We start from the raw sequence: 26,385 nt of genomic DNA, 5'->3' as shown, positions 1-26,385 counted from the left end.
TTAATTGTTAATATACAGGATTTAAAAGATGCAGTTTATCTTTTTAGCCAAGTTACAGACTTGCAATAAGGACAGAAGGAATGATTGAGAACCTTGTGAAAAATCTGAGTAGCGAACATGAGGAGCTTCAGATGCATTGTGCAAGTGCCATATTTAAGGTAATTTTATTATTATAATCAGTAGATCAGAGCCAGAATTAGCCCTTTGTTGTCATGTGGTTGTCAGTTTTAATATTTCTTAGTTTTACTATTTCTCTAATGTGTAAGAAATTACTTCATAAAAATGTTGATGGTCTTTGGGTAATTCCTATGAGAATATTTTAGCTGCCTATTTAATACTGTATTTCAGTTTCTACTTGCTCTTCTTGTGTGAAAGCCCTAAATTGAACAGGTAACCAATGAAGAGAGGTGGGGTGTACTGTGCAAAGAGCTGCTTTGGTTTTTTTATGTTTGTGTGCCCACAAGGTGGACAATGTGACAGTATAAGCACTGCTGCAAATACAGTAGTGGTTTACTGTCAAACTTTCTTAGTGAGTTGTTAGCAAATTCAGATAATTTAATAAAAAATTTATGTTTTCTTCTGTATTAGCTTTTACTAGTTACAAGATAATACACCTAGCTTTTGGAGACATCATTTTACTTAATATGTAAATTTAATTTTTTTGTATAGTGTGCAGAAGATAAAGAAACACGTGACCTGGTTAGACAGCATGGAGGTCTACAGCCACTGTCTGTTCTGCTTGGTAACTCTGAAAACAAACAACTTTTAGCAGCTGTGACAGGAGCAATCTGGAAATGTGCAATCAGTGGAGAAAATGTGTCAAAGTAACAATTTAATTTTACAAACATTTATTACATTATCATGTTTTGATTTTATGGGCCTCTATTGTTTTCAAAATTGTTATGATTCTTCAAAAACATACTTTATAATCAGTTGGGTTTTCAACTTAGGTGTTATAGTACTTTAAAAATTGCCACCTGACCTCATCAGAGTACAGTGGAGACAGTGTTAAGTTCCTAGAATCTTAAGAGTCAGTGGGGACAATTGGTGCCTCTAAAGAGTAGTTATGATATAGGACACTGAGTCAGGAGGTGTACTAGCACATACTAAATGTCTGACACGTGGGCGTATCTGATATCCCCACTCCTCTCTGTAGCTTCCAAACCGGAATCACTACTACATGATAGAGAGAGTAGTTAGCACACTTAGCTTTTTTAGGTCAAGAGAGACAGAGAGCATATTATCTCGTTCTAGGGTAGATATCTAATACACATTAGGTCCACCTCCCTTAGAAATATACTGGAATCTAGGATAATTAGCCGAGATGCCTCTCTCCTTGACTACAGAAGGGGCTCAGAAAAGTAGCTTAGTCTGGACACCCAGCTTCTAAATGAGTGGAAATAACTGAAAAGAGTCCTACGATAGGTACCTATAACCTCCCAGTATCAGGGTCCTGAGTGATTATCTGAGAATGTGACAGCAGGAGTTATCACCTTTCATGGTACAGCTTAATGATTGAGAATACTTGACCCCCTCATCTAAAATTCATTTATCTGATTTATACACCTTACCTCAAAGGAAAGCCTGCTCCAGTGGAGTATGTGCTAGTTTTCCTGCTGAAGTTATGTTGCTCTGTACAGAGGAACGTAAGATTCCTAGACTGGAAGGAATATCAGTAAGAGGTAACCTCTTCCTGCAGCCCTAATTTTAGTGTATTTTGCTGGACAAGCAGATATGATAGATAACTGCTGTATAAAAATCAGAAAGAATTCCAGTAATAAGTGTTTACAGTCTGGCTTTTTACTGTCCTAAATGAGTTCCTAAACTGTTGGCATACAGAGCCATAGTCTTTACATACTCTACTGCAGTCCTACTGCTTCTTGCATTCTTGATTGCACAGTAACCTGACTTTTCAGAAGGTTATATCCTTCTTTTGTGGGCTTTGGGTATCTGCACAGAGGCATCCTGGTTCTGGATCAATCAGTGATGAGTTGGACTGAATGGCGCTCTCTATACTAGTAAACTAAACAGAGCCAAACCTTTCAGGGTTCAGGCCCTATGTTATGATTATCCATACTGTTTAACTGCTAGCACAGTCCCTTACACAGTTTGGCCTGTGCCAGCAAGTGCTCTCCCAGACAATGCCCAGACACTCCTTGGGAACAGTGCAGGCAACAGATTGCTTCCATTAGGCAGAATGGGTGAGGCCACCCTGAATTGCAAGGGTAAGAGATTCTAGCCATATGGATGCTATGTTGTGCTTCTTGTCCTCAGGGCTAGAGAATGAGCCCTTGCCTGTTTTATTTATTAGTATAGCTGTAGCCAGTAATTCTGTCCAAATGCAAACAGATTTTTGCTGGGCTACTCACATATCTTTGGCAAGTGCTTGACGCTCCATGAAGGTTACTAGCCAGGCGCAACTCCAGGCTTGAGCTGAATTCATGTATTATGTAGTGCTGAGTCTGAAGAAGTAAACCCTATCTAATCTCAGGATGGAGGGCACTACAGAACAGGGAGGGAGGATAATACAAAAACGCATAAGTAGATCTGGAAGGATGAGTTTGAGTCTGGCATGAAGCTGGAACTAACAAACCTTGTTGGTTCCTGCAGGGCCACTTAATTATCCTCAAACTACTCCACCGTATTTCCTATACCTGAAGTACATTGCTGAGATGTTGTGCTGACTCAGGAATGAGTTGATACAGGTGCCTGGGCCTAACTAGCTCAGATTCCAGTTTGCGTGCAAGCAGCCGTACTGCTTCTGGACACAAGATGGCCCGAGCCAACAGCTCTGTCAGAGTGTAGCCTGCCCATTGCAGAGCCAGCTCATACTGTTCCATCTGTGAAGCAGTTGATATGCAACAAAAATAAAGTAGCCAGAGAAAATCAGAGGATTTTTAAAACATTGTTTTCTTGCTTTATTGCTCTTTTTTCATGCTGTTGGTGTTTTCTCTTGAAAAAAGAAAAATAGGGATACTTCCAAATTACAGTGAACAGAGAGAGGAAGATTCCTTTTCAAGCAAAGGCCTGAACGTTGAAAAATGAAAGTTTCTCATTTCTCAGTTACTTCAATTGTTATACTGATAAACCAGCTTGGAAAGATTAACTTTTATTGAAACAGTTCTAGTTCTGCCATCAAAATCTCAAAAATACTATTTTCTTGTATGAAAAAAGCCACATGTACAACTGATTCCTGGAAAATACAGAGTATTTGTAGCTCAGGTAGACACTTCCAGAAGCTAGAGGCCATGGGGGAAGCACAAATGAGTACTCTGTGCCCTCAGAGAAATTATCTCTTTAGGGGGGGAATTATGTGTATTTACACAAAAGTATAAATCAAAGCATAATTATTAGATAATATACAGGTTAGATCTAGCTTGATATACCAAGTGGAGTAATCAAGGTGTATCATAGAAAATGTATGAAATGAAGGTAAAGTATCTGTTAAGTTCTGAACAAAATAAATTTAGATGACCCCAGTACTGAGGAATAAAGTCCTGTTCTGAAAGATGAACTTCCGAGGTTTAGCACACATCTGTTTGTAGGATAGGACCCCCAGGATTTTTAAAAACATGTTTTTTATTCTCAGTATCAAAAGTGCTATGAAGAATGAAGGAAATCTTAATATAAGTCAACTCAAATTTCTGTCAACTTATTTCTTAATTTCAAAATGGTATCTAACATAGTACCACAGAAGTGTAGTAGAACTGTAGGTCTGACCTTAGGAAAATGCACATATTAGGCCTGAACTAAGTATAGAACTGGTCAGGGCCAACTCTCTAAAGGTTAACATTTAGTGAAAAGTAAGGGTGATCCTTTGGTCCAGAGAGGTAGAGGAAGGTCTGATACACTACTACACTAGCTATTGTTAACAGGAAAAAGTACTGGAAGTTAGGATGCCACAGTACTTGTCAGTCTTCCAGCATGTTTTCAGCTATTTATAGATGTTGCATCCACATGTCAAGTCTTAAAAAACCTTCAAACTACTCTGCAGATTCCTAAGCAGCTAAATTAGAGAAGTGTATTAAAAAAGGTAGATTAAGAAATTATGCTGTATGCCACACTTTCAAGAACTGATTGGAATGGTTTACCTGTATTGTGATTTCTTCAACCAGATAACTTACATACAGAAATTCAACATTGTAATTCAATTATAATGACACTTTAATTATGAAATTAAACTTATAATAGTAACATACTGAAAATAAGAACTTTGGTTTTATTGCTTTTTTAGATTTCAAGAATATAAAGCTGTAGAAGCTTTGGTAGGACTGCTTACTGATCAGCCTGAAGAAATCCTTGTAAATATTGTCGGAGCACTGGGAGAGTGTTGCCAAGAGCCAATAAATCGAACTATTATCCGTAAATGTGGTGGAATACCACCTCTAGTGAAGTTACTTACTGGAACTGATCAGGCACTACTTGTGAATGTCACCAAAGCAGTGGGAGCTTGTGCAACAGAACCTGAAAATATGATGTAAGCTATTCATATTCGTAGCATTTTAAATATTGAAAAAGTATTTTTTCTTAGTAATTCTGTCACAAATATAGTCAATGTTAATCTGACTTAAAATGATACTTTATTTTTTGTTTTCCACAGGGCTGCAAAATGTGCTATATATATAAAAAAAATTCGTTAAGAAAATATATAGAACATAAAGCCTTTGCATTTTGGGGAAAATCAGATAAACCTTTAGTAAATCAGGTTTCTTTAAAGTTAAAATTCAAAGTTACAGAGCACCATTTTAAAGTGCTGTATGATAGGTACCTGTTTTGCCTTCTCCTTTTACATCTGTTCTCAAATCATAAATAATAGCCTAAATTAGAGAAAGTAATTCTAAAAGGGAATGTGCACATTTACTGCCATGAGAAATAATTTGAAAATTTTTAAAGTAGAGTATTATTTGTGTTTGATCTGTTTTGTCACTCTCCATCATTTCTTTTATGAACTCAGACTTTTTTTGGACACTTACTGCTTTGCAAAACCAAAGAAAAAGACTGTCTTTTTACTGAGAGAGTTGCTGCTGTCTTTGATTTTTGTGATGTAGATTTGTACAACTTATAAAGATCCTTGAGTTTTATGATTAAGTGTTCCAGTTAAATGTTGAGGTCGGTATTTACTGTGCTTACTGTTCCCTTACAGGGATATTTACCTCAAGATTCTTGGCATATATCCCTCCTTATACATAAGGAAGGTCAGAAAGAGAGTTTTATTAAGCTCCTCCTGTTCTGATTTGCATAATTCACTTGATATTCATATAGCAGTGCAGGGAATTCTTTTCCTGAATAGGGCTTTTGTTTTCATGCTTTGGCTGTCACCCAGTGGCAAAAGGCTAGATGGTACACAACAGTAAACATGGGTTGTATGAACAGTTAGCCATGTAACATAAAAGTGTAAAGAAATGAAATCACTTTCACAACATAGCTCACTAAAAATCAGCCTTTAGAGTAATGTATTAACCCAACAGCATTAACATTGTAAATCAACTGAGAAATTTAAATGCCAATAAATATACATTGTTGTTTATAAAACCTCAGACATATTCCAGTACTCAGGACTGTCACTTGTAGTATCCATTATGGATAGGTTCAAACTGGAATGTGGTCAGTATAAGCACAAAAAATAACCGAAGTTATAATTGTGATAAAACAAAGTCCATCTTGTTTTTAAGAAGGAGAGAGTATAGGTTGTTTGGGACAAAATTTTGTACTTTGCAAAGAGTGGACAAAGGAATCAAATGTTTAATTTGAAAAAATTCTCCATTGAATGTTCTCAACTTTAAAAATGTTTTGTAAAATATTTTAAAACATCACCAAGTAAGCAAGATCTTAGATCAAGAGTAGAACATACTTTTTACTACTACAAAAAAAACCTGTTACACAGAAATTATTATTATTAGCATGACTGTGACATGTACCTGATGTATTGTGCTAGACTTGTAGTACTAGAAGAGATAATGCTGCTGTCTTTTCCCAAGGTGTTATTCACCCAGGTGTGGATAAATTTGATATCAATCCAGCAAAACATTTAAAAACAATGCTTAGTTAAAACATTGACACCAGTGCAACTATTCACATGTTTAAATTATTTGCTTGGTTGTGTGCTCTCCCTCTCACAGGGTTAAGAGCACTTAAGAGCATCGCCCTACTGCCCTGCCCCCCCTTTTCCCCCCCAGAAAAGACATCCATTCCTCTCCCTTCTCCTCCTCTCAGACCAGTGCAGCAGAAATTGAAATGGTAGCTACTCATCCAGACTGCTTTCCTCCCTTTTGGGAAGAGTAAGTCACCAAAGACAAGAAGGATACATAGTCTGCAGCATCACTTTGTTTCATTTACAGAATTTGGGACTAAAACAATAAGTAGCCTTGTTAGAAACTACTGTGGAGTTCATTCTCTTTCTCTAAACATTTTCTGAAGTTCTTAAACAAAAAGACACATCTTAATAAGGATGTGGAGATGTGCCAAGATTGTTTTCCAGGAAGAAGCAAAGCCAAGCTACTTGCAGCCTGTAAGGGTGTGCAGGTGATGAGAACTTCCTATTGCAGGTTGATACTTAGCTGTTTCTGGTCTTCCTAGTTCATCTGGCTGGATCCCTATTGCATTCGTTATTTCATAATCACTTATTCCTCAGAATGGCTTGACATTCTAAGAGATCAGTTGTTCTCTACTATTGGCTTTTCTGCTGACAAATTTGGCTGGCAGATCTTGAGGCTTCTTTTCTTTGTCATCTGGTACAGACAAGCACTGTTTAAAGAATTACTTTTTTAGTTTGGCACTACAGAAACTCTGAAAACTGATGATTTTTTCTGAATTCTGCTATCATTGACTTTCATATGTATTAGAAACCCAGAACAAAGCAGGAAAATTTAAAAGGAGTATCAAGCCCCCATAAGGATTGAGAATTTTCAGATATATTGTTACATTTCATTAGCTGCATATGTATTTAACAAAGTGTGGCTTAGAGACTAAATATTCAGTTGAGCAGTCTTCTGTTTTGAATGCGGTTGTACTTGCAGCAGTAGGTATGTGAAACCATACAGACAGAGAGTGGAGTTCATGTTTCTGTGAATGATTCAAGGGTATGTAATGAAGAAGATGGGATTAATATAAGAAATAAAATATTATTATGGATTATAAAAACCTGAGAGTGTTCTATGAAGCAGTGCTGTTAACTTCTGAGGAAAATAATGTACGTTTAGCATATGTTCCATGGAGGAAGCCTGCACTGACAAAGAAGGACTAGTAAATTGGCACAGGTGAATCTACAGCTTCTATTTGCTTTTATATATTTTATCTCTGCCATATTTCCTAGTTGACACTTTATCTTCTACAACTACTGAGTGGAAGGCAAAATAGTGTTTATGTACTAAGCCTTTACTTTAAGGCAACTTCAAGCACTTAAGTGATTCTTATTGACTCTATTGAGCTATGTAAAATAAAGAACAGCAGCCAGCTTCTCTCACAGCAGAAAATAAGTTGACTTATCTTAAAAAAAGCTTAACTATGTGACTGAACTTCTTTACTATTATGTGGACAGTGTGAAGCTGTTCTCCATACTCAGTCTGCTGCACAGCCACTGACAGAGATGCTACTGCACATCTTTTATGTGTATTTGTCTTTCTGAGGAACTTTTAACAAGATACTCTTTTACTAAAAACAGGACTAGTGCTTATTCTTTAACTGCCACTAACTAGATTTTCATTTGCCCTTTTCATTTGAAAACCTATAGACTTTGTCCCTAGCATTCAAAACCGAGGGTTTAGAATCTTATAAACTAAAATGTACATTTATTTTAGCCAAACAGATGGAGTTTGAGTCATTGGTATATAATACTATTTATCAAAGCAGTCCACAGCAACTAGTGAAAGTTTTAAGAAACATGCTAAATTGTGGTTTCAAAAAAGACGAGATTAGATTCTGCCAGAATTAAACCCTGTAATCTTACCAGTGAGCACAATACAGAGTCAGTATAACTTTGTTTATTTGCATTTGTATTTGTGGTCTAAATTGGCAGGCAATTAAACTGGAGTTCTCAAAAGTTCTGGCAAATAACACTGTAACAGAGAAAGATGATAGATATGACAAACAGATGTCTAGGCTGTGTGTATGTATGTGTGTTTAAGCAATTCATGTTGAAGTTTCTACTGGAAATGTTCAATATTAAGTTTGAATTTGAAAGAGAACTACTATTTCAGATTAACAGCTTTGCTAGTTTCAGATATATATAAAAAAGCAAAGTAAATTTCTAGAATTGTGACCCACGTCTTGCACAGACATCTCATGATGTTCAGTGATGTCATGATATCAAGGTTCTTAAATAATGTGAAAAGTCTTTATGAAACAACTGCTGACCTGTAGACAACTAACAAAAGTAATTAAAAAAAATTATCTTGTTAAATTACCTGCACTGGTCAAATAGCAAATACTAATTCACTATAATTTAGACATTCCCGTAATCTCTGAATTTTAATTGCAATAAAATTATTTGCCCATAAAACATATTCTATATACACCATGCATCAGCTGTTCCATGTGGAAACCAGGAAGATGTTTTGCTCATACACCTTGCAGTTGCCTTTTTGTAGGTGTGATGTCAGCTGCACACCCCTTCATCTCTGTTCTAATCACGTCTGTCCAGCACAGGAGTGCATGATATGAGCACCTCTTCATTCCAGCTATTTCTAACTGCCAATACAACTACTTTGGGTTATTTTGAGGACCAAAATAATCTACACTTTGTTCTAAATTGTATCAGTGATCAAATAAGAACAGTCTACAACAAGGCACAGAGCTTTGAATCAGAAGAGGTGACAGCTGGACATCTTGGCCCAGGTCCATTGTGAGATGCCTCTGCTATGTTAAGGTATAGAGCCACAATAGTTCAGAATCTAGGCTCTTGCTTCTGAACTTTGCATATTTATATATTGTTATGTATAGTGAAGCATGAGATGGCAATCACCTATAATAAAGTTTGCATTTCTACTTCAGGTGACTTTCATGCCTGTTAAGATTTTGACTATTAATAGTGTTCTGTACATTAGATACATTACATACACGCAGTTCGGCTATTCTATAAAGCAGTTAAATATCTGTACTTTAAAATATTAAGATTTTTTATATCAACTAAATATTGTATTTCAGCTTTTATGAGATTCCCTTCAGCTTTCAAAGAAAATGTTCTGCATCTTTATTAAAAGACCTGTCCTTTAACAGTCCCTAAGTGGTTGCTTAATCCAGATTTAACTGTAGTTTAATTTTATCAACATAATGTCAACAAGTTATTATAAAATATATCATTTAAGTGACTGTAACCACAGAGTGACGAATATACTAGCTATGGATGAATACAGAATTGAATGCCAACCAAAGTAAATTTTAAGGTATTGCTTGTATTAATTGTGGTAAGTAACTTTATTACAGCATCTGTTAATAATGTTATAATAAATTTTGGGAAGAAAATTAGATAAAAAAGCTATACACAAAAGCAAATCATAGTATTGTTTAGCATTATGCCATCAGAGCTGCAATTTTCAAGATTACAAGTCCATTTTCCCATCTCTTTATTTGTAAAGAATCCTAAACGTACATTTTTGTCCACTTTAAAAAGGAATTTTCACATACAAAGGAAACTAATGTCTAAGCACTTTTATAGAGGAAACATTTTTCAGGGCCATTTATTTTAGTGTTCCTTTTGCTTTCATAGCAGATATGCTCATTTAACACCCATTTTCTTCTTCTGCTACACTGTGCAGTGAAACCATAGAAAGATAAAAAATTGAACTCTTTAGCAATACTTTCTTAATTGGCAAATATATATTCTCAGCAAGATGAAAATAAAGGTGTTTGTACTTGTATGGTTGATTACACAACGATAATTCTTCCAGTATCAGAATTTAAGAGCATCGTTCTTGTATGTAGAGTTCTCTTCATTTGAGTTAATCTAGTGTGACTGAGAGAAAGCAGTAATCAGTGATGAAAAATATAATGTGGAGATTTGTTTGTTTAGTCCATACTGTTTTTTAATTTGATTTTATACATGTTGAATGGATGGAAGGCTACACTTTCAGATATTTTGAGCCATTCTGTTGGGTCTAAGACAACTGGTCTTTCTGGTCATCAAGCAAAAGGCAAAACTCTAGAAAATAAGCCACAGAGTGAGGCTAGTTTACCTTGAAAAGCTGAAGAGAAGACAAGAAAAATGAAAAGAAAATGAAAGTAAACTTTAAATTGAAAAGGAAACTTTAAAAAAAATAGAAAGGAAAGATAAATCAGCCTAGAAGTTGTTTTTTTAAGTGTGGTGGAAAAATCTGAGCTCAGTGTTTGGCTTCTATCTCTTGATTTTTATATACTGGTTGGAGCTGGGTCATTTATATTTAGCCCCTCTTGGGAGGAAGTACCTCATGTTGGTAAATGGTCAGTACTCTGCTTGACTAGAAGAAAGATTCATGGGTTCTTTTTTAATTAATTCCAATATAGGAAAAAAATTCCTTGTGCTTTCTGAAATGACAGGAAAGTAATGTTAAAATTGCTTAAAAGTATTTGGGGTTTGGAGGGATTGAAAAGCTTGTTTTGAAGCTTTTACTGAAGTCATCCTTACTATGTGAACATATACATGTAATTGTGTAGTTTGTGATCATGCTGTTTTATTATGTTACGTTAAGACTTCTGAATTTGTCCTTTGATGATTTTCTTGCACTTGATTTGGAGCTGAGTATGTAAAATAAGCTGGATTAAAATTAGCAGATCATAGAAAATTTATAGTGTCTCAGCTTAACCATAGCCTTGTGCAAAAAGTATTAATTTGAAAAACATAGTTGTTTAACCAGTTTGCATAAAGGTGTTATGAGTAAAATCCTTGGTTATTTTAGACAGAATTCACGTCCTTAATTATTTTTTCTGCTTCAAATGATAGGATTACATACAAAGCTGATTTTATAATTAGTTTAAAATTTTCCTGGCAAACCTATATATATAGTGAACAAAAATGAGATCTTTTATCTGATGTTTTTAAGCACAATCTGTATTTAAATTTCTCTTGTATTTACAATTAAAGACGTAGACTCATTTTATACAATTCAATTCTTACTGTTGAGGCTAGACAATGAAGGTGTACTTCCTTTATCTTCAGCGCATCTGCTTTGGGTTTAACATACCTTTTTGAAAAAAGGCATGTTTGTAAAGGCTAAGTTTTGTTTGACCTTCCTTTCTGTTTAAGGTATTCACTGGACCCTCACGTGAAGTTGTGATCCCCAAGACTGATTGATATGTAAACATAACACAGATGGTGTAGGGATGATTCTGATGATAATTCATTTTTCAGCTAGTGACGAAGATACTTTGATTACAGTGTGTTTAAGTAATTATAACACAGTGTTCAGTGTTAGTCTTGTTGGTAAGGAACACATGGGAAACAAGTTACACATTATTCGTGCCCAACAAAGGATGCACTGTGGTGTGACCATTTTAATTTCTAATGCTAGATTAGAAACATAGTATTTTAAAATATGTCATAGAGTAAGGTAAATACATTAAGCATAGACTGAATAAAAAGTTAAGTACATAGTTTTCGGCATAAATATTTGTTTTGGAAAGTATTTGTTACTATATGAAAGAAGCCAGTATGCTTGAATTCAGATTTCACTTTGCATGCAGATCGTTAAAAAGTCACATGCTTGTTTTCACGTTTATATGAGTTCTGGTTATGATGTAGTTTACTTTATTTTATCTTCTATAAGAAGTTTGAATGACAGTGCTGAGAAAAAGTAAACAACATTAATGAGATTCAGTTAGAAAACATATTCTGTCTTTACATCATTTGTTCACACCCATCTGTTATAGTAGGCAATGTTTACTGAATATGTTGATGGCGATTAGCTGACAATAAAACACGAGCACTTACATAAAGCAAAACTATGTTAAAGAAAATCATACCAATATTTCTTAAATCAGTGTTCCAAGCAAACTGATATAATTTAAGATTTAACATTGCCAGTAATTAATTATTTCTTTTTTTGTTTGTTTCTGCAATAGGATAATTGACCATCTAGATGGAGTTCGTTTGTTATGGTCATTGTTGAAAAATCCTAATCCAGATGTTCAAGCAAATGCAGCTTGGGCTATTTGTCCTTGCATTGAAAATGCTAAGGTAAGAAAGTATTTAAAGTAATAGTTTTGTTATATATATACTCATATATAATTTTTATATTTGGGTGATTTCCAGCAATACTTTGCCCTTTGCTACTTACGCTCTCTTTATTTCATTCTGTTAACTGCTTACAAAAAATGATGTATTTGCTTTTCAAAAGTGAATAGTCCTTCATCTAGCACTCATAGCATTCTGGTTTGTCTTTACAGTTCTTGGAAAATATATTTTAATAACTTATCAGGACCTAAACTTACTGTTCCCAAATAAAACATGCTGAAAATCTGACAATGCTGAAAACAGAAAGCTTCTACTCACAGACTATGAATAGCACAGGTAGTTGTAGTTGCTCTCCACTATGAGGTACTTCAGCTATGTTCTCAAGAGACCATCATTTGGTTTCAGAGCATATTTCAGACTTGGTGCCAATGTAATCCTTAGATTTTCTGCTGAGACTGCCAATAAAAAGTGCCAGTTGTGAATAGTGGTTGTTGTGCAGGTCAGTTGTGCACAGAAGACTGAGCTATTCATTTATTTCATGTCAGTTTCCAAACAGAGATAAAATGGTGAGTATAAGCTGTAAGTCATCTACAGTGAATTCTTAACACTGACCTGTGGTAAAATAAATGGGGAAGGTTTTGTTTCCCATTAGAAGTTTCCTAGAATACTAAGTAGACTTTTATCCTTAATCCTTGTACAGCAATATCTTCCGTTTCTAATTTACCTCCATATTTATTGCAACTTTTGTATCTTCTCTCTACTATACCACAAATATATATCCTTCTATATATCATTTGAGATCCTGACTATGTAAAGAATGGAAATTTCTTCAAAGTTCTAGATATCCTTAGCATCCTTTGCAGGCAGTGTTTCCTGTTTGAATTTGAGCACTGTATGGTTGCTATTAATTTATTTTGATGGATGGATGTAGATACAGATATATGGATGAAAGTATTGAGAGAACATTTGGTCTTGATTTTTATAACTTAAGCATTTTTTATTTCTTCACAATGATTTCTACAATGACAGCTTGCTTGCCATTTTTCAGACATGCTGGTTATTCTGAATGACCTCTTTTTTTTTTTTTAAATGTACACTCTAGTATAATAAAATTTTTTGTAACCTAATGGTGGGGTGTATACCTGTCTCCTCTGTCAAGATATGACAATACCCACCTCTCTCTTGAACAATATTGTTATTACTGAATGTTAAAATATTACTTTGCCTCAGTACTGACGTAATACTTATTTATTATATGTAAGACTCTGCAACCTGTAGTGCCAGAGTAGAACTGCACATTGCTAGAGTTTCCACTAAAAGCACTTTTTCAGAAGCTAAGAGGATAGAGGACAGCTACTGAATTTATAGACTACATGGATTTTTTTCTTGTTTTTTTCCCTGGGGTATTTGATGAGTGTAAGCTATGTACATCCTTAGTGTAGCTATCCTCCTTTCATCTCCTTTCATCTCTCTTGGCTGCCTGCCCAAATGCTAATCTGTGACCCCACAAAGAGTTCTTTGTGTGAGACTGAGGCAGAGTGGCACACTGAAACAAACCTACCAATAATACCCTTTCCTCTGACACTGACTGGAAAGAAATATGTATAAAGCAGTGATTATAGCCACACTGTGGAAGTGTAGTAACTATTTCTATCTAAACAAATTTTTGATCTTTTTATTTAAAGTTCATACTATTCAACAATTTAAATGATCTTCCAAGAAGCACAGTTTGGTTTATACACTGCTTGATTCAAAAGCAGTAATAAGTGTATGACTCTAAAAGGATTATGTGCATTCTGGCTTTTCCAAGCCTGTACTTGGGACTGCAAACCATGTTTCAGATAGCTGTGAGCTTGGAATCTGGATTTGTTTTCTATTTGTGTTCTTTTGTGGAAGCTGTAGAGGTTTATAGATTAAGTAGAACTTGTTAATAGTATCAGAAACAAATTTTTATAACAATGTAGTGCAGCATCCATTTTTCTATACAGTCATTTTCTGTACATCCAACTTAAAGGTTATTTTCCATATTTATAAAATCTTAGAAGCTAGTTGTTATAATGATAGGGCTGTTATTGTCATAGTATGTGAGTACATTATTATCTCTCATGCACTTACTCTCACCATAATCTGTTTAAGACTGAAAAGTCTCCTACTTCTGTTTTACCATAGGGGGATAAGAGTCACAAAACGCCGAGTCTTGAATTCTCAAGATGTTTAGGTGTTAACCAGTTTTGAGCTTTTGGGTCTAACTAGTTTGTCCGCTGTTAGACAGGAAGTCTAGCAAAGGGAGCAGAATCCAACTTCGGGTAATCTTAGATTATATAAGTTCACATTTACATTATAGTAGCTGGTTCAGAGTGCTTCCCATAGAACAGAGTTGTATCTGTATGATATAGCTAAGTGATGCTGTTTGTTACAGCAATATGATATAGGTCAGTGATATTTGGTCCATGACAGATCTAAGACTTTTTAAACAGGGGATATAAATTGTACACTGTAGTACATAAACTGTTACAGCTCTGATAGCCATAATATTGGTTTGGTATCAGTCATCACTTCTGTATGTCAGCATTAGTTCTATTATTTTTAGCCTTAAGAATTTCTTGTGCACTGAAGATCTTACAGGTAGGCTGGCAGTGATATAATTTGGGTGGTAGAACTCTGCTGAGAAAATTTGTGCAGCACCTGTGAGTGCTACTTGTGAGTCTTAGACATATATCTCATGATTTTGGATAAATTAGTTCATACATTTCTTTAAAATATAAGACTTAAAGAGACAAGAATGTCATTTATTCAAAGAAATTATCTTAATAGAAGCAGATTCTTATTAATTAGTTCCTTACTTCCAAAAGGAAAAGTTACTACTGCAGGCACGTTGGTAATGACAAAGTGTAAATGCACTGTCCAAGAAACACAAATGATTATGAAAAATGTCTAAGAAAAGTCTACTCAACTCTGTTGATGTTGGAACATCAATATTTAGTTATGATGCTTCTTTGAAAAACAGTATTTATGATGTTCTCCCAACATACATCAGCCCAAACAGAAAAAATTAGAGAAACTCTACAAAGATGTTATTTGGGCTATTATAAAATTCATCCAAAGGCATTTTGCCAAGAAGAGGAGCACTGCCAGCTTGAGTTTTTATGAAAATACCTGTTTCCTCACAGAGTAACCTTTAAATAGAATGTCTTGAAATGAATAAAGAAAAAAAAAAAAAAGGAAAAAGTTGTAGAGGTTATTTTCCATCCTCATATTTAGTAGAGTTTTGGGTGCAAACATTAGAATAGGAATGGTAATGTCAGGCATTGTCTTTTTCTCTGTCCTTTGTGCTTGCATTTCAACTTTCAAATTTGAAAGTTTCAGTTTTAGCCTTTGTTATCACTACAGCTGTAAAGGCTTAAAGAACTTCAGGAAGCCAACTACATATAAAGGCTGTCAAAATAATTTAAGTAAACAGTCTGGGAATGGGGATTTGAGAGAATAGAGAGAGAAAGTTATTCTATTTTCTTAAAATGTATTTGTAAAATGACATCTCACACTTTTCTGATATAGCATGGGGTTTCCACCCCCCACCCCCCCCCCCCAAGTTATTGAATCCCTTTCAACTCTGCAGAGGAATTTCATGGGTGTGATGAAGGATGGATGATCAGCCATCTAAAGTTATCTGTGTATTTCCTACATATGAGGAAAGAGAATGTCCATGCTGACACAAAAAACCCCAAATCAAAACTGATTTAGGTTTTAGAGAGAAGGGACATGAGATGGTATGTGTGAAGTAGCCTTCACTGTTGCAGAAGTATTATATACTGAGGAAGTGACTTCTACTGGAGCCAGCAGTCTGGAGTTAACCTGTGGGTGGAAAATATGCTGCTGATGACCCATGCTATTTAGGATTCTTACACAGATTTTGCTTGTTATGGAAATTTTAATGTAACCATATGTATAAAACCACAGAGAACATTTCTTTACTAAAAGTAACAAAGAAATGCAGTTGAACTTGGAAATTCTTCTGATATTTAACAAATAGTAAAATTATTTGCTGTTTTAAATGAAGATGCTTTGTTTACACATTTAGAATTGTAGTGTAATAGATCAGTTATGCCCCATAATGCACAGTTTTGTTCATTTGTTTTGTATTTTTAAAATATTACTTAAGTAGTACCAATATATTTTTGTTTACGTACCATTCTTTGGTTAAGCCTATAATGTCAAAATTCCCTATTTGAGTATGTACAGCATTTTCCAGTTTCTTTGTTTTCCTTGCTATGCTTCTTGCAATTCTGTACAGAAACTTTGGCAGTTCAGACTTAGTGCTCTTACTGCTGCTCTCTTTCCATTTTCCTATTTGTTTTCTGTAGACATTGTAACTTTTAACATCAATCATACCTACTTCTCTGTATTTAATCTAATTTTTATGCAGTTTTTAGTCGCTGATATCTGGATGTAGACTTTCCAAATTGTTAAGCATTTGTTATGAACTAAATTTCAAAAGAGTACTGTAAGAGAGATAAAAAGGAATTTCTGGCTTGCCCCTCAGGCCTTCCAGAACACCGGGTTCCTTGGAGATTTAGGAAGCCCGGGAAGCCAGACCTGGCTTGGTGAATCCATAGCTGGCTGCCGTGCTTGCCACGATACATGCTGAATGAGCCTATCCAATGATTCTTGACACAGGCTGCCTAGAATTTTAGTGAACCAACTATCAGGAGTTGTTTGGGCCTCCTATAGACATGTTACCCTGGAGATCCTGAATGGACTGACATAAATTGCCCTGAGGTCCTTAATGTCTACAAATAGAGGAGTCCAGTTCCTGTAAAACACATAACCTGAAAGCCAAGAAGCAAAGGGAAACTAAGAGCATAACCCATATCTCCCTCATTGGGGAGCCTCAGGTCCTAAGTTTCATGCAAAGTAGCTGCCTGACTGCTTGGAGACCATAAGAAGCCAAAAAGTTTAGGAGCTCCTAGAGACCTGGCTTTCCAGCTGTTTGGCAGCCAATCAAGCAAGAAGTCAGGGATTCTGTGAAAACCAGAAGCCAAGGAGCCTGGCAGGCTACTCACCAGCCATCTGTCTGACAAGAGAAAAGATGAAGAGGCACGTTGGTAATTTAGCCTGCCTTTCTGCCTGGTTTCTGTCAAAACTTTTCAAGAAGTCGTTGTGTTCTTATGGAAGGTTTTGGTTCCATTCCATTAGCATTTTCTGATGGAATACTGTTCCACTGGAAAATATTTGACCAGCTTTCCTTGTAACTTAGTTTATAATAGCTACACATGCTAGTCAACAGCTTGTCATGTAGTTTCTGTAATTTTAAAATAGACTTGCTAATTGGATTTTAAAGGTCTATAAAAAGTTTAAATCCCATCCTCCTCACATTTTTCTTTTTCATCTCTCTCTTGTTTTTCCTTCTTGTCCATCTCACTTTTTTCCTATCTTTACCCTCTCACTTGCCACATGGGACTTCCACAGATTTTAAGGCAAGAAAAGAACATGGAGATCATTGTGTCTCATTTGCTGGATAATGTAAACCAGAAAATTTCAAGCAATCATGTTATCTAGTGCAGAAGCTTTTGATTGAACTATAACATATTTTATACTTCATGCTTGTTGTTCAGATTCTCAGTGGTCTGTAATGGTAAGTGGTACAATATGACATGATTGCCTTCTCATATACCAGTCTAATTTATGGAACCATGCCAGAGTTGCAAAGACACAAACAATAATTGTTATGACAATTTATTAGTTTGTGTTGTCACTGCATTGATTGTTTACCTAGACTGTCCTCAGAACATTCCAGTATTGCTGTCTTGCATCTCTACAGTATTAAACTACGTATTAGTGATGACTATCTCATAAACATATTAATAATTATAAGAAGTTTGCTTAGACACTTATTTGGATTAAATTCAATCCAAAACCAATGGAAACAGTGTTTAGTTTTTTCAGTTATTCAATGTTATCTGTTTCTCAGACTTCCATTATTAAAATGCTTTCCAAAATAATCTAAGGCAAATCATGACGTTTTCTCTGCTGTGGCCTCAAAGGACTTTGATATTAGTAGTTTCACTGCTTCTGTGAAAAGAAATTAGAATTTTGGCGTTTACCCAGGATTGAACTTCAGTGAGCAGTTGTGAGGAGGGGGAGGAAGAGTAGGTGTAGTCCACTGGACTGAAAAGTAAGGAAAACAATAGACAAAAGGACCACTAGAAGTTGTATGACTGACTTTTCACCCTACCCCCACCATCTTTTAGAAAACATGTATCACATGCTTTCTTGGGCTGTACACTTAGGCTAATGGACTTTGCCAAGTATTTAACTGTGCGATGATCAAATCCCTGAAGAGCTAGGAGTAAGGAATTCTGCTCTTCCAGGCTACAGAGTAGCATTGGTGCCATGTTGAAGCTAATCTGCTTTGAGGCTCTGGCTTTAGCTGCTTCAGTGAGGTGAAGAGGACAGGAAAATCCATGTTAATTGTCTGCTGTTGTTTTCCCAGCACATTGCATTTTCCCAACTTGGAAGAAACGTTGTGAGATGTAGTAAAGTAGTCTCATCTTACAAGATGTTTTGTCATCTGTTCTGCTACAGTGGAAGCCTCCACAGCTGTATCGACAGGAATAAAATTAGCCTTTAAATATAATTTGATTATTATTACCATTGAATTGTTTAACAAGAAAAATTAATAGAAACTTCATTATATAAATTGCATGTTTCCCTTTTTCACTGAACAACTATAATACAGAAATTCATCTGTTGCATTTCTTTATTTTGAATTTTAAGTTGGATTGTGCGTTAGGATGATAAGTTATTCAGTTGGCAATAGGGGATGGAAATGGACAGCTTCCTTCACTAAAGAAAAGGTAGTTTAAAGATGACGCTTGATAACTAAAGTTTATTTGCACAGCCCTACAGTGACTTTTTTGGGGCAAATGCAATTCAATTTGACAAATTAGCTTCAACACCTTAAGCTTTTTAAGATGTTCTAAGAGTGAAATACTACTTGTTTTTAGAGGAGAAACTTTTATCTTTCAAGTGGAGTATTTTTAAAGGTAAACACAGTGTGTTTTTGTAATACGGTGTTCAGCTTTAAATCTTTCAAATAAAGAAACCAGTATTCACTCTGGAAGAAATAAGAAAGGAATTCAGTTACAAAAGAATTCAGTAGTTCTTCTACAAGAACTGTATGTCTCAACTTAAGGCTGATGAACTTTATTTACTTAATGAAAATAACCACAAAAAAACATAATATGATGACAAGAGAACTCAAAATCCCAAATGTTCTCCTTGTATAAATACTGCAAAGATCAAGTGATTTTTCCAAATCTGTCTTTTTGCAAATATCGTAATGCTTTCTGCTCCTAATTAAAAAAAAATGTGTAAAGCCCGTCTATCTCACAGTATTTCTGCTCTTGGCAGAAGCCAATGTAGAAATAAGTGAAAAAGGAAGGTTAACTAAATTTTGTTAATAGTCATGCAGTTCAACAAGATGAAAATATGTAATTAAAGAGTAGCAGGAAGAGGCTTTTATTAGCACAGCAGGTAACTGCTGGCCTCAGCATCTATGCCAGATACCTTTTTTTTTATTTTTTACTGCTTGAGCTTGCAAACTCCTCCCTTTGAATCCAATTTTTAAATAGTATTTATCATACTTTCTAAGGATAAAAGCAAATGTAGCTTAATGGCTATATTAATAGATGAGAGTTTGCAGTATGTAAATGCTGAAGTATAAATGTAGTCTTGGACTGGAAATGGAACACTCTCCACCTCAAGTTCAATATCAAAATCATGTTATTACCCAATCATAAACTATCCAGACTTTGAAACAATGCTATTTACATATCTGCAGTGAGGTTTAAGAACTACAGGTAAATATGAAAGCTTAACACACACTAATAGCTGGAAGTGACAAGCCCTTTGGGTTGTCACACAAAATGTTGTGTGTCAATTAATTTAGAAGGTAGAATTTAAAGATTGCATTTTTTTCTATGTGAAACAAAAAAAAAAAAATTTCCAGAGACATGTTATATATTATTTTTCTTCTCTTATGTCACAAAAATAAGTGTGGTGAAAATGCCTGAGAGTATTTGGAAACTAAAATCACAGAAAATACTTTAGACTTTATAGTGTGAATAGCTATCTGATCATTAATAGAAGTATACTCAAAGAACATAGATTCAAAAGAATTAAATCCAGATCTCCGCAATCACACGCATAACTTCATATTTCTTCTTTAAAGATCTTTAAAATATGGCAATTGTATATAATAAACACACATATTTTGGTAAAGAAAAGTGGAAATATACCATACAAAGCAAGTATGTGGTTTTGATAAATGATACCAAAAAGATTGCATTTGTTGTTTAAATTTCTTTGAGAAAAAAAAGATCTTGTATGTAACAATGGATTTTAAAGCTCTCATTTCAGTCCTTCTTTCTACTCATTGTTCTTCAAATTCTTGCTTCTTTGCTTTTCTCTTTGTCTTGTACAGACCACCAGACTACACCCACAATCACATTTGGGAAACTTTTCTGACATGTGGTTTCTGCAGTTTCCCTCTGCTTTTCATCACTAGTAGAAGGTTCTGTCCTTGTGTTAGGAGCTTCAATAATTGTCTGTGAAACCAGTTATTCTTTTACTTATTGCTGGATTGTTTATATATTATTCCATCTGTTTAATTGGACCGTACTCCTTTACAAAATGTGAAAGTATAAACTTGTCAGAAGAGAAATTTAAGAAGTAGGGTTATAATCACCTGGAAAGAAAATATGTAGTTAGGAAAACATAAAATGTACATATTAGTTAATTAAGATGGTATACAGATTATCTTATCTCATCATGAAACATCTTTCAGGAGCATGAATAATAATACCTAGATATCTGAACCATGCAGAAAAGCAGAATAATTTTCCTGTATAGCAGGACTCCTTTCAAATCTTAGATACTTTACTGTAGAGTTTACCTGTTGAACAGAAGCCTTTCTCATTTGTTGAGTTGATATTTAGACACAAGATAATGCACGTTTCTGTAGTAACTTTCAAGGAATTGAAGGAAATGTAAAACACCTCATTTTCTTTCCTTCTCCTGTGTCTGGTCATTTAGCTGTCTAGTCCTCTAATACCCATAGGTAAGAAATTTCTGTGTGGAAATCTCTGTAACCCATTATCTACCACCTTCGGTCAAATTTTAAAATTTCAAGACAGACATGAAAACTGATGTTGAGAAATACTGTTTTTACTCAGGCGATTGTCTGTAGATACATTTACATTGTGGTATGCATACACTAACAATGATAGAGAAATGTTTATGCTAGCATATCCGTGGGAAACACGCTGCAAGCCCACCTCCCTTTACAAGCAGCTCACATGGTAATAGAAGTGGCGGAGTACTGCCCTTCCTTCTCTATTTCAGCTGCTTTTCTGAGTCACAAGCCTGTTCTTCTTCTGCATAAACATTTAGGTACTCTTTGTATTTCTGTAAGGACCTCTGTTATTTGTTCATTCTGGATTTTTTAGGACTTCAGCACAAAGTTTGCTCTTGTATACTACCCTTTTTCCATGTGCTGTGGCTTCTGGTTTTGATCTTCACACTATATGGCTTTAACCTCTCCCTTCCAGTTTCAAGAACTGCATTGCCCATGGTGGAAAATATTTCATTTCTTATGGGCCTACCCACTGCTTTTGCTTTCTGTGAGAAGGAAACATCACAGCTAAGAGTTCTGTTTGGCATTTAGACCCAGAACTGAAAAAGATGAACTGCAGCATCTTCTGGAATTTTTATTTACCAAGTCCATGAGCAATTTGATGGATTTGCTCAGCAAAGCTAACACAATACAATTGGACCCTGGTCTGTTCATAAATCATCCCCCCAAAAGAAATAAATATAATCAAAACCATTCTTGGTCTCAGGGTCACTCCCTAGCCCTAGGAAAGTTCATACTATCCATGTTTGCACTTTCATGAAGTCCTAAGACCTTTCAGTCCAAAAGAGTTTCAGGAGAGTGTCTGGTAGTTTTTATTCAAAAATCTGCTATTGACCTCTTGAAGGAAGCAAATGAAAGTAATTCCACTTGCAGACCTTTCTTTCAGTCTCTGCACATTTACCATCACAGAGGTGCACAGGATAAAATTTATTCTACAAAGTTACTGCTAACAATTTGGCCGGTTGCTTTTACTCTCTTTCCAGTGTAATAACAATTTGACACCAGGCCATCCAATGCCACCTGCAGATGTGCCACCATGATGTCACCAAGAATCTCTGACCTATTTTCAGTTTCCTTTGTGAAGGGTATGATTTGGGCACCAATGGCATGCTTTTAGTAAATAGTTCCGTAAAAATTAGATGACTACCAAAAAAACACCTGAAGTTCTTGCCCACAGTGGTTTCTCACCTGTATCTATTTCCTAATCAATAGTTCATGTGCTTTTCTTAAGTCTTATGTTTCTACAGAAATCCTTAAGTTAGCCATAATTTAAGTCATTCGCTGGTTCCTATATTCATTGGACAAAGAACTTTAAGAGAACCAGTTATCTTTCCAGATCCACATCTGAAAGGTTGAAAATCTAACAAAAAATGTTGGGCTGGATTATAGATTGTATAAAGAAGTCCCGATAAAACACAAATATCTACTTAGTAGGGAGGTCCACCCAACTAAACTAACTGATGAGCCCATTCAGTTAGAAGTGGTGATTGCTTCAGATTACGTTGCAATACTTGATATCTTCAGATTAGGCACTTGAAGTTCCATCCAACTATTTGCTAATTACTATGTTTAAAATTAAGTTTCTGAAAATGCTGCTGCATTTTGCAGTGCTGTCTTTCAGGCTCTGTGTAACTACTACGCGTCCTGAGAACCCCTTCTAGATGGTTGCTGGCAAAATGTTGCTTAGAGTTACCCACAGGCTGAATAAACATAAAAAATCATTCAAAGAAGTAGATATTTTTCTATTCTGGCATTGTTTCTGTCCGTGAGGAAACTGGAAAAAGATTGTCTTAAATAATGTAATCCTACATGGTGGAACATCTTACCAAAGAAAGAGATACATTTCTTTTCAAGCATCTCGGTTTAACAGAGTGCAATGAATCTTGGTGTACAGCATTGGTCAGTGACTATGTAACTTAATTAAAAATTTGTGCTTAAACAAAACTTAGATTTATACCCTGTGTGTTTTTAAGGGTATATGAAGTACTGTATGCTGCATGTCACTTTAGCAGATACTGTCAGTTCCTCTTTGCTTGAGGCAGCCAGATGAATTGCATACCCATTAGTTCAGTCTCACAGTGCCAAAACTCCTGTTTTGCTCTGTTTTACACATTGACATGTAAATATGTGCTTGATAATTTGAGTTGACTAATAAACACAAGAGTGTGAGAACAGTCAATGCTGTGTCAGACCAAAGGTTCACTGACACAGTATTCTGTTTCTCATACTAGCCCACAAGGGATGCCTAAGGAAAGGTAGAAGAACAGGGCAAACTTGTAGCCGTGGTTCCCCTCCCCAGAATGCTCTCCCACCTTCAAGAAATCTGTGGCTCAGGAACTTTCTAAATCAGAGGGAATACTTTTATATCGAATAATCTTTAATGGTTGTGGTTTTTTCTGTGAATTTGTCTAGTTAATTTGTCTAACATGTAGACTTCTAACGGCCACTGCAATACTGCTCCAAGGACGTCAACATCTTAACTGTGCTTTGTTTGAAATTAACTTCATTTTATTCTGAACATGCTACCTGCTAATTTCATCTGATGCTCCCAGGTTGTCTCCTAGAAGAGAGATCTCTGTGTGCCCTTTCCATTCTACTCAAGATTCTATATACCTCTATCACATCACCACTCCTCATTTTTCTCTTTTATAACCTTGAGTGTCCTAGTTGGTTTGTCATTCTTTCAACAGAGCAGTTCCCTACCTTCGATTATTCTTGTCGTCTTTCTCTAAACCTTTCTAATTTTACTATAACTTTTTCAAGATGAAAAAGGTGGACCTGATTTGCATACTCTATTCAAGATCAGGGCACACTGTTTAGTTTTCTATTTCTTTTCTAAGAGCATACTTAGACATTTTTCCAGAATTGTGTTTGTGTCCTTTAGTCACATTTTACATTTGTGGTTTATACTCTGAGGTGCACCATGGTTCTTCCACAGTTGCTGTCATGACTCGTGTAAACTACCCTCTTAAGTATTCCTGAATACTTATTTGCATTGATACAAGAAAATAACATTACCACTCCTTTGCTTATCCGTCAGACTTAATGTAGGAAATAGAAGACACTATTGCTGTTTTAGATGCCCTAAGCTATGTGAGGCGCCCACCTGGCAAATATACAGCAGGTAAGGGAGACTTGCACCCTTCTGGAGTGACAGCTTGAGGCCATAAAGAATACCCTGTGGTATCTAAAATGACACTAAATACCTTTATTTAGGCATTGAATTTCTGCCTAGATGGTGGTATGTAAAACAGTCTAAGTCTCATATGTCAGTCAAGAGAGCTCTGAGTTCCAGATTAGCTGTATTTCTTGGTGAAGGCAACACAGCAATAGCTACAGTTTTGGATAATTATGTCATGCCAATCTCTTTTTTTAACATTTGCATATAAATACAGTTTGAATATTTAAAAATAATGTTTCTTTTGATTCTCATTTAGGATGCTGGGGAAATGGTTCGATCCTTTGTTGGTGGCTTGGAACTGATAGTCAATTTGCTAAAATCAAAGAATAAAGAAGTTTTAGCAAGTGTATGTGCAGCCATTACAAATATAGCTAAAGATGAAGAAAATCTAGCTGTTTTAACAGATCATGGAGTCATCCCTCTGCTGTCCAAACTAACGAACACAGTAAGTAACTTCTAAACATATTAAACTAAGTATCTGAGTTTCTTATGTCAGACTGCATTATACCTAACTAAAAGGTTATGACAAGAGCAGTAGATTTTGCAGCAGCTACAAGAGCTGTAGAATCCTTCCTCTATGAGATGTATATTGAACATGAAAACACTCTGTGGCTGATACTAAAATTGCTTTGGAAGAAGAGCTTCATTTTAATAGTCACTGTTGCTGAATATTGCTTTTGAGAGATGCAGCTGCCGTATGAAAAAAGCACAAAGGGTCGAGAGAGCAATAAATCTGAACCATGCAGAGAATCTCAATGATGGGGCTATATGTTACATTTTAATGCTTATATTATCTAATTTCCAGTCAGTCTAAAACCACCTTTGAAATAATATAAAAATTCACAGCACTTCCTACAAAGAGAATAAGAGACTACTAGCTACTGCTTCCATGCCTCACAGCTTTCTCCAGATTTTAATTGTACTGCAGTTAAACTGGGATGCCTTAAAGATGTTTGAGAATACAATTCTGCTTTCCTATGAAATTTTTATTGTGTTATGTTGTCTTTAATTTATTATGTTTTTACCTTCTTCAGAACAATGACAAATTAAGACGTCACATAGCAGAGGCCATTTCCCACTGTTGCATGTGGGGGAGCAATAGAGTTGCCTTTGGAGAGACCAAGGCTATAGCTCCTTTAGTACGTTACTTGAAGTCAAAGGATCCATCAGTTCATAGAGCTACAGCTCAGGCTTTATATCAACTTTCAGAGGATCCCAACAACTGTATCACCATGCATGAAAATGGAGTGGTGAAGGTGAGGTGGAAGGTTTTTCTATTTAGAGTTCAAATTATTGAATGGGTCAAAAGAAGAGATCTTTCATTTGAAATAGTTCTTGAGTACTGCTGTGCGCCTCAAATTCCTGAACTTTATCATGAAAATGTTTGGTTAAATAGTGCATTAGGGAACAATATTTCAGTGCTAAAGATATTACAATTAGGTGGTTGTTAGGAATGGAAATATGGACATTCACCTCTAGAGTACTTGACGCTGACCTAGGCTGGTAGTGATGTCACAGCAGCCTTTTGTCATTCTCAAGTGATCTTTGCAAAAGATGTTGGGTTATCTTAATGGATAGTTGCCTAGTGTGGCAGAAAGTCACCCAGGAACTGAGTGTAACTTAATTTGGGGACAAATTAAGATCAAATAATACAGAGGCTTAGTATACCTGGAGCTGTTTCAGGGAATTCTGCATTTACTTATAAAAAATATTTTTTTTTAGGAGTTAAGTCTGAGCACACTCTGCAAAGACCTTATTCTAGAAAGAATTTTTCTCTCAAAAAGATTTTTCTAGCAAAGTTTTATCTCAGTAGTTGAAGACAGCAGTTTTCTTTTGTCACAGGAGAGATAAGGATTATGGCCTTAGACA

General features: G+C 35.4%; 1 protein-coding gene across 1 annotated transcript in view; it reads left to right on the top strand.

Annotated features, from left to right (window-relative positions):
* The window catches only part of ODAD2 (outer dynein arm docking complex subunit 2), an 89,455-nt gene that overhangs the window by 33,118 nt on the left and 29,952 nt on the right, over nucleotides 1–26,385 (top strand). Inside the window, exons 14-19 of the mRNA XM_074892436.1 lie at nucleotides 48–158; nucleotides 670–824; nucleotides 4,235–4,477; nucleotides 12,031–12,145; nucleotides 24,773–24,961; nucleotides 25,551–25,772. Coding sequence (XP_074748537.1) covers nucleotides 48–158; nucleotides 670–824; nucleotides 4,235–4,477; nucleotides 12,031–12,145; nucleotides 24,773–24,961; nucleotides 25,551–25,772 — 1,035 coding nt within the window. The remainder of the gene's footprint in view (nucleotides 1–47; nucleotides 159–669; nucleotides 825–4,234; nucleotides 4,478–12,030; nucleotides 12,146–24,772; nucleotides 24,962–25,550; nucleotides 25,773–26,385) is intronic.

The sequence above is a fragment of the Strix uralensis genome, chromosome 1, assembly GCF_047716275.1.
Source record: "Strix uralensis isolate ZFMK-TIS-50842 chromosome 1, bStrUra1, whole genome shotgun sequence".
Taxonomy (NCBI): domain Eukaryota; kingdom Metazoa; phylum Chordata; class Aves; order Strigiformes; family Strigidae; genus Strix; species Strix uralensis.
The sequence above is the reverse complement of the archived record's forward strand: the minus strand, read 5'-3'. Positions and strand labels throughout refer to the sequence as shown.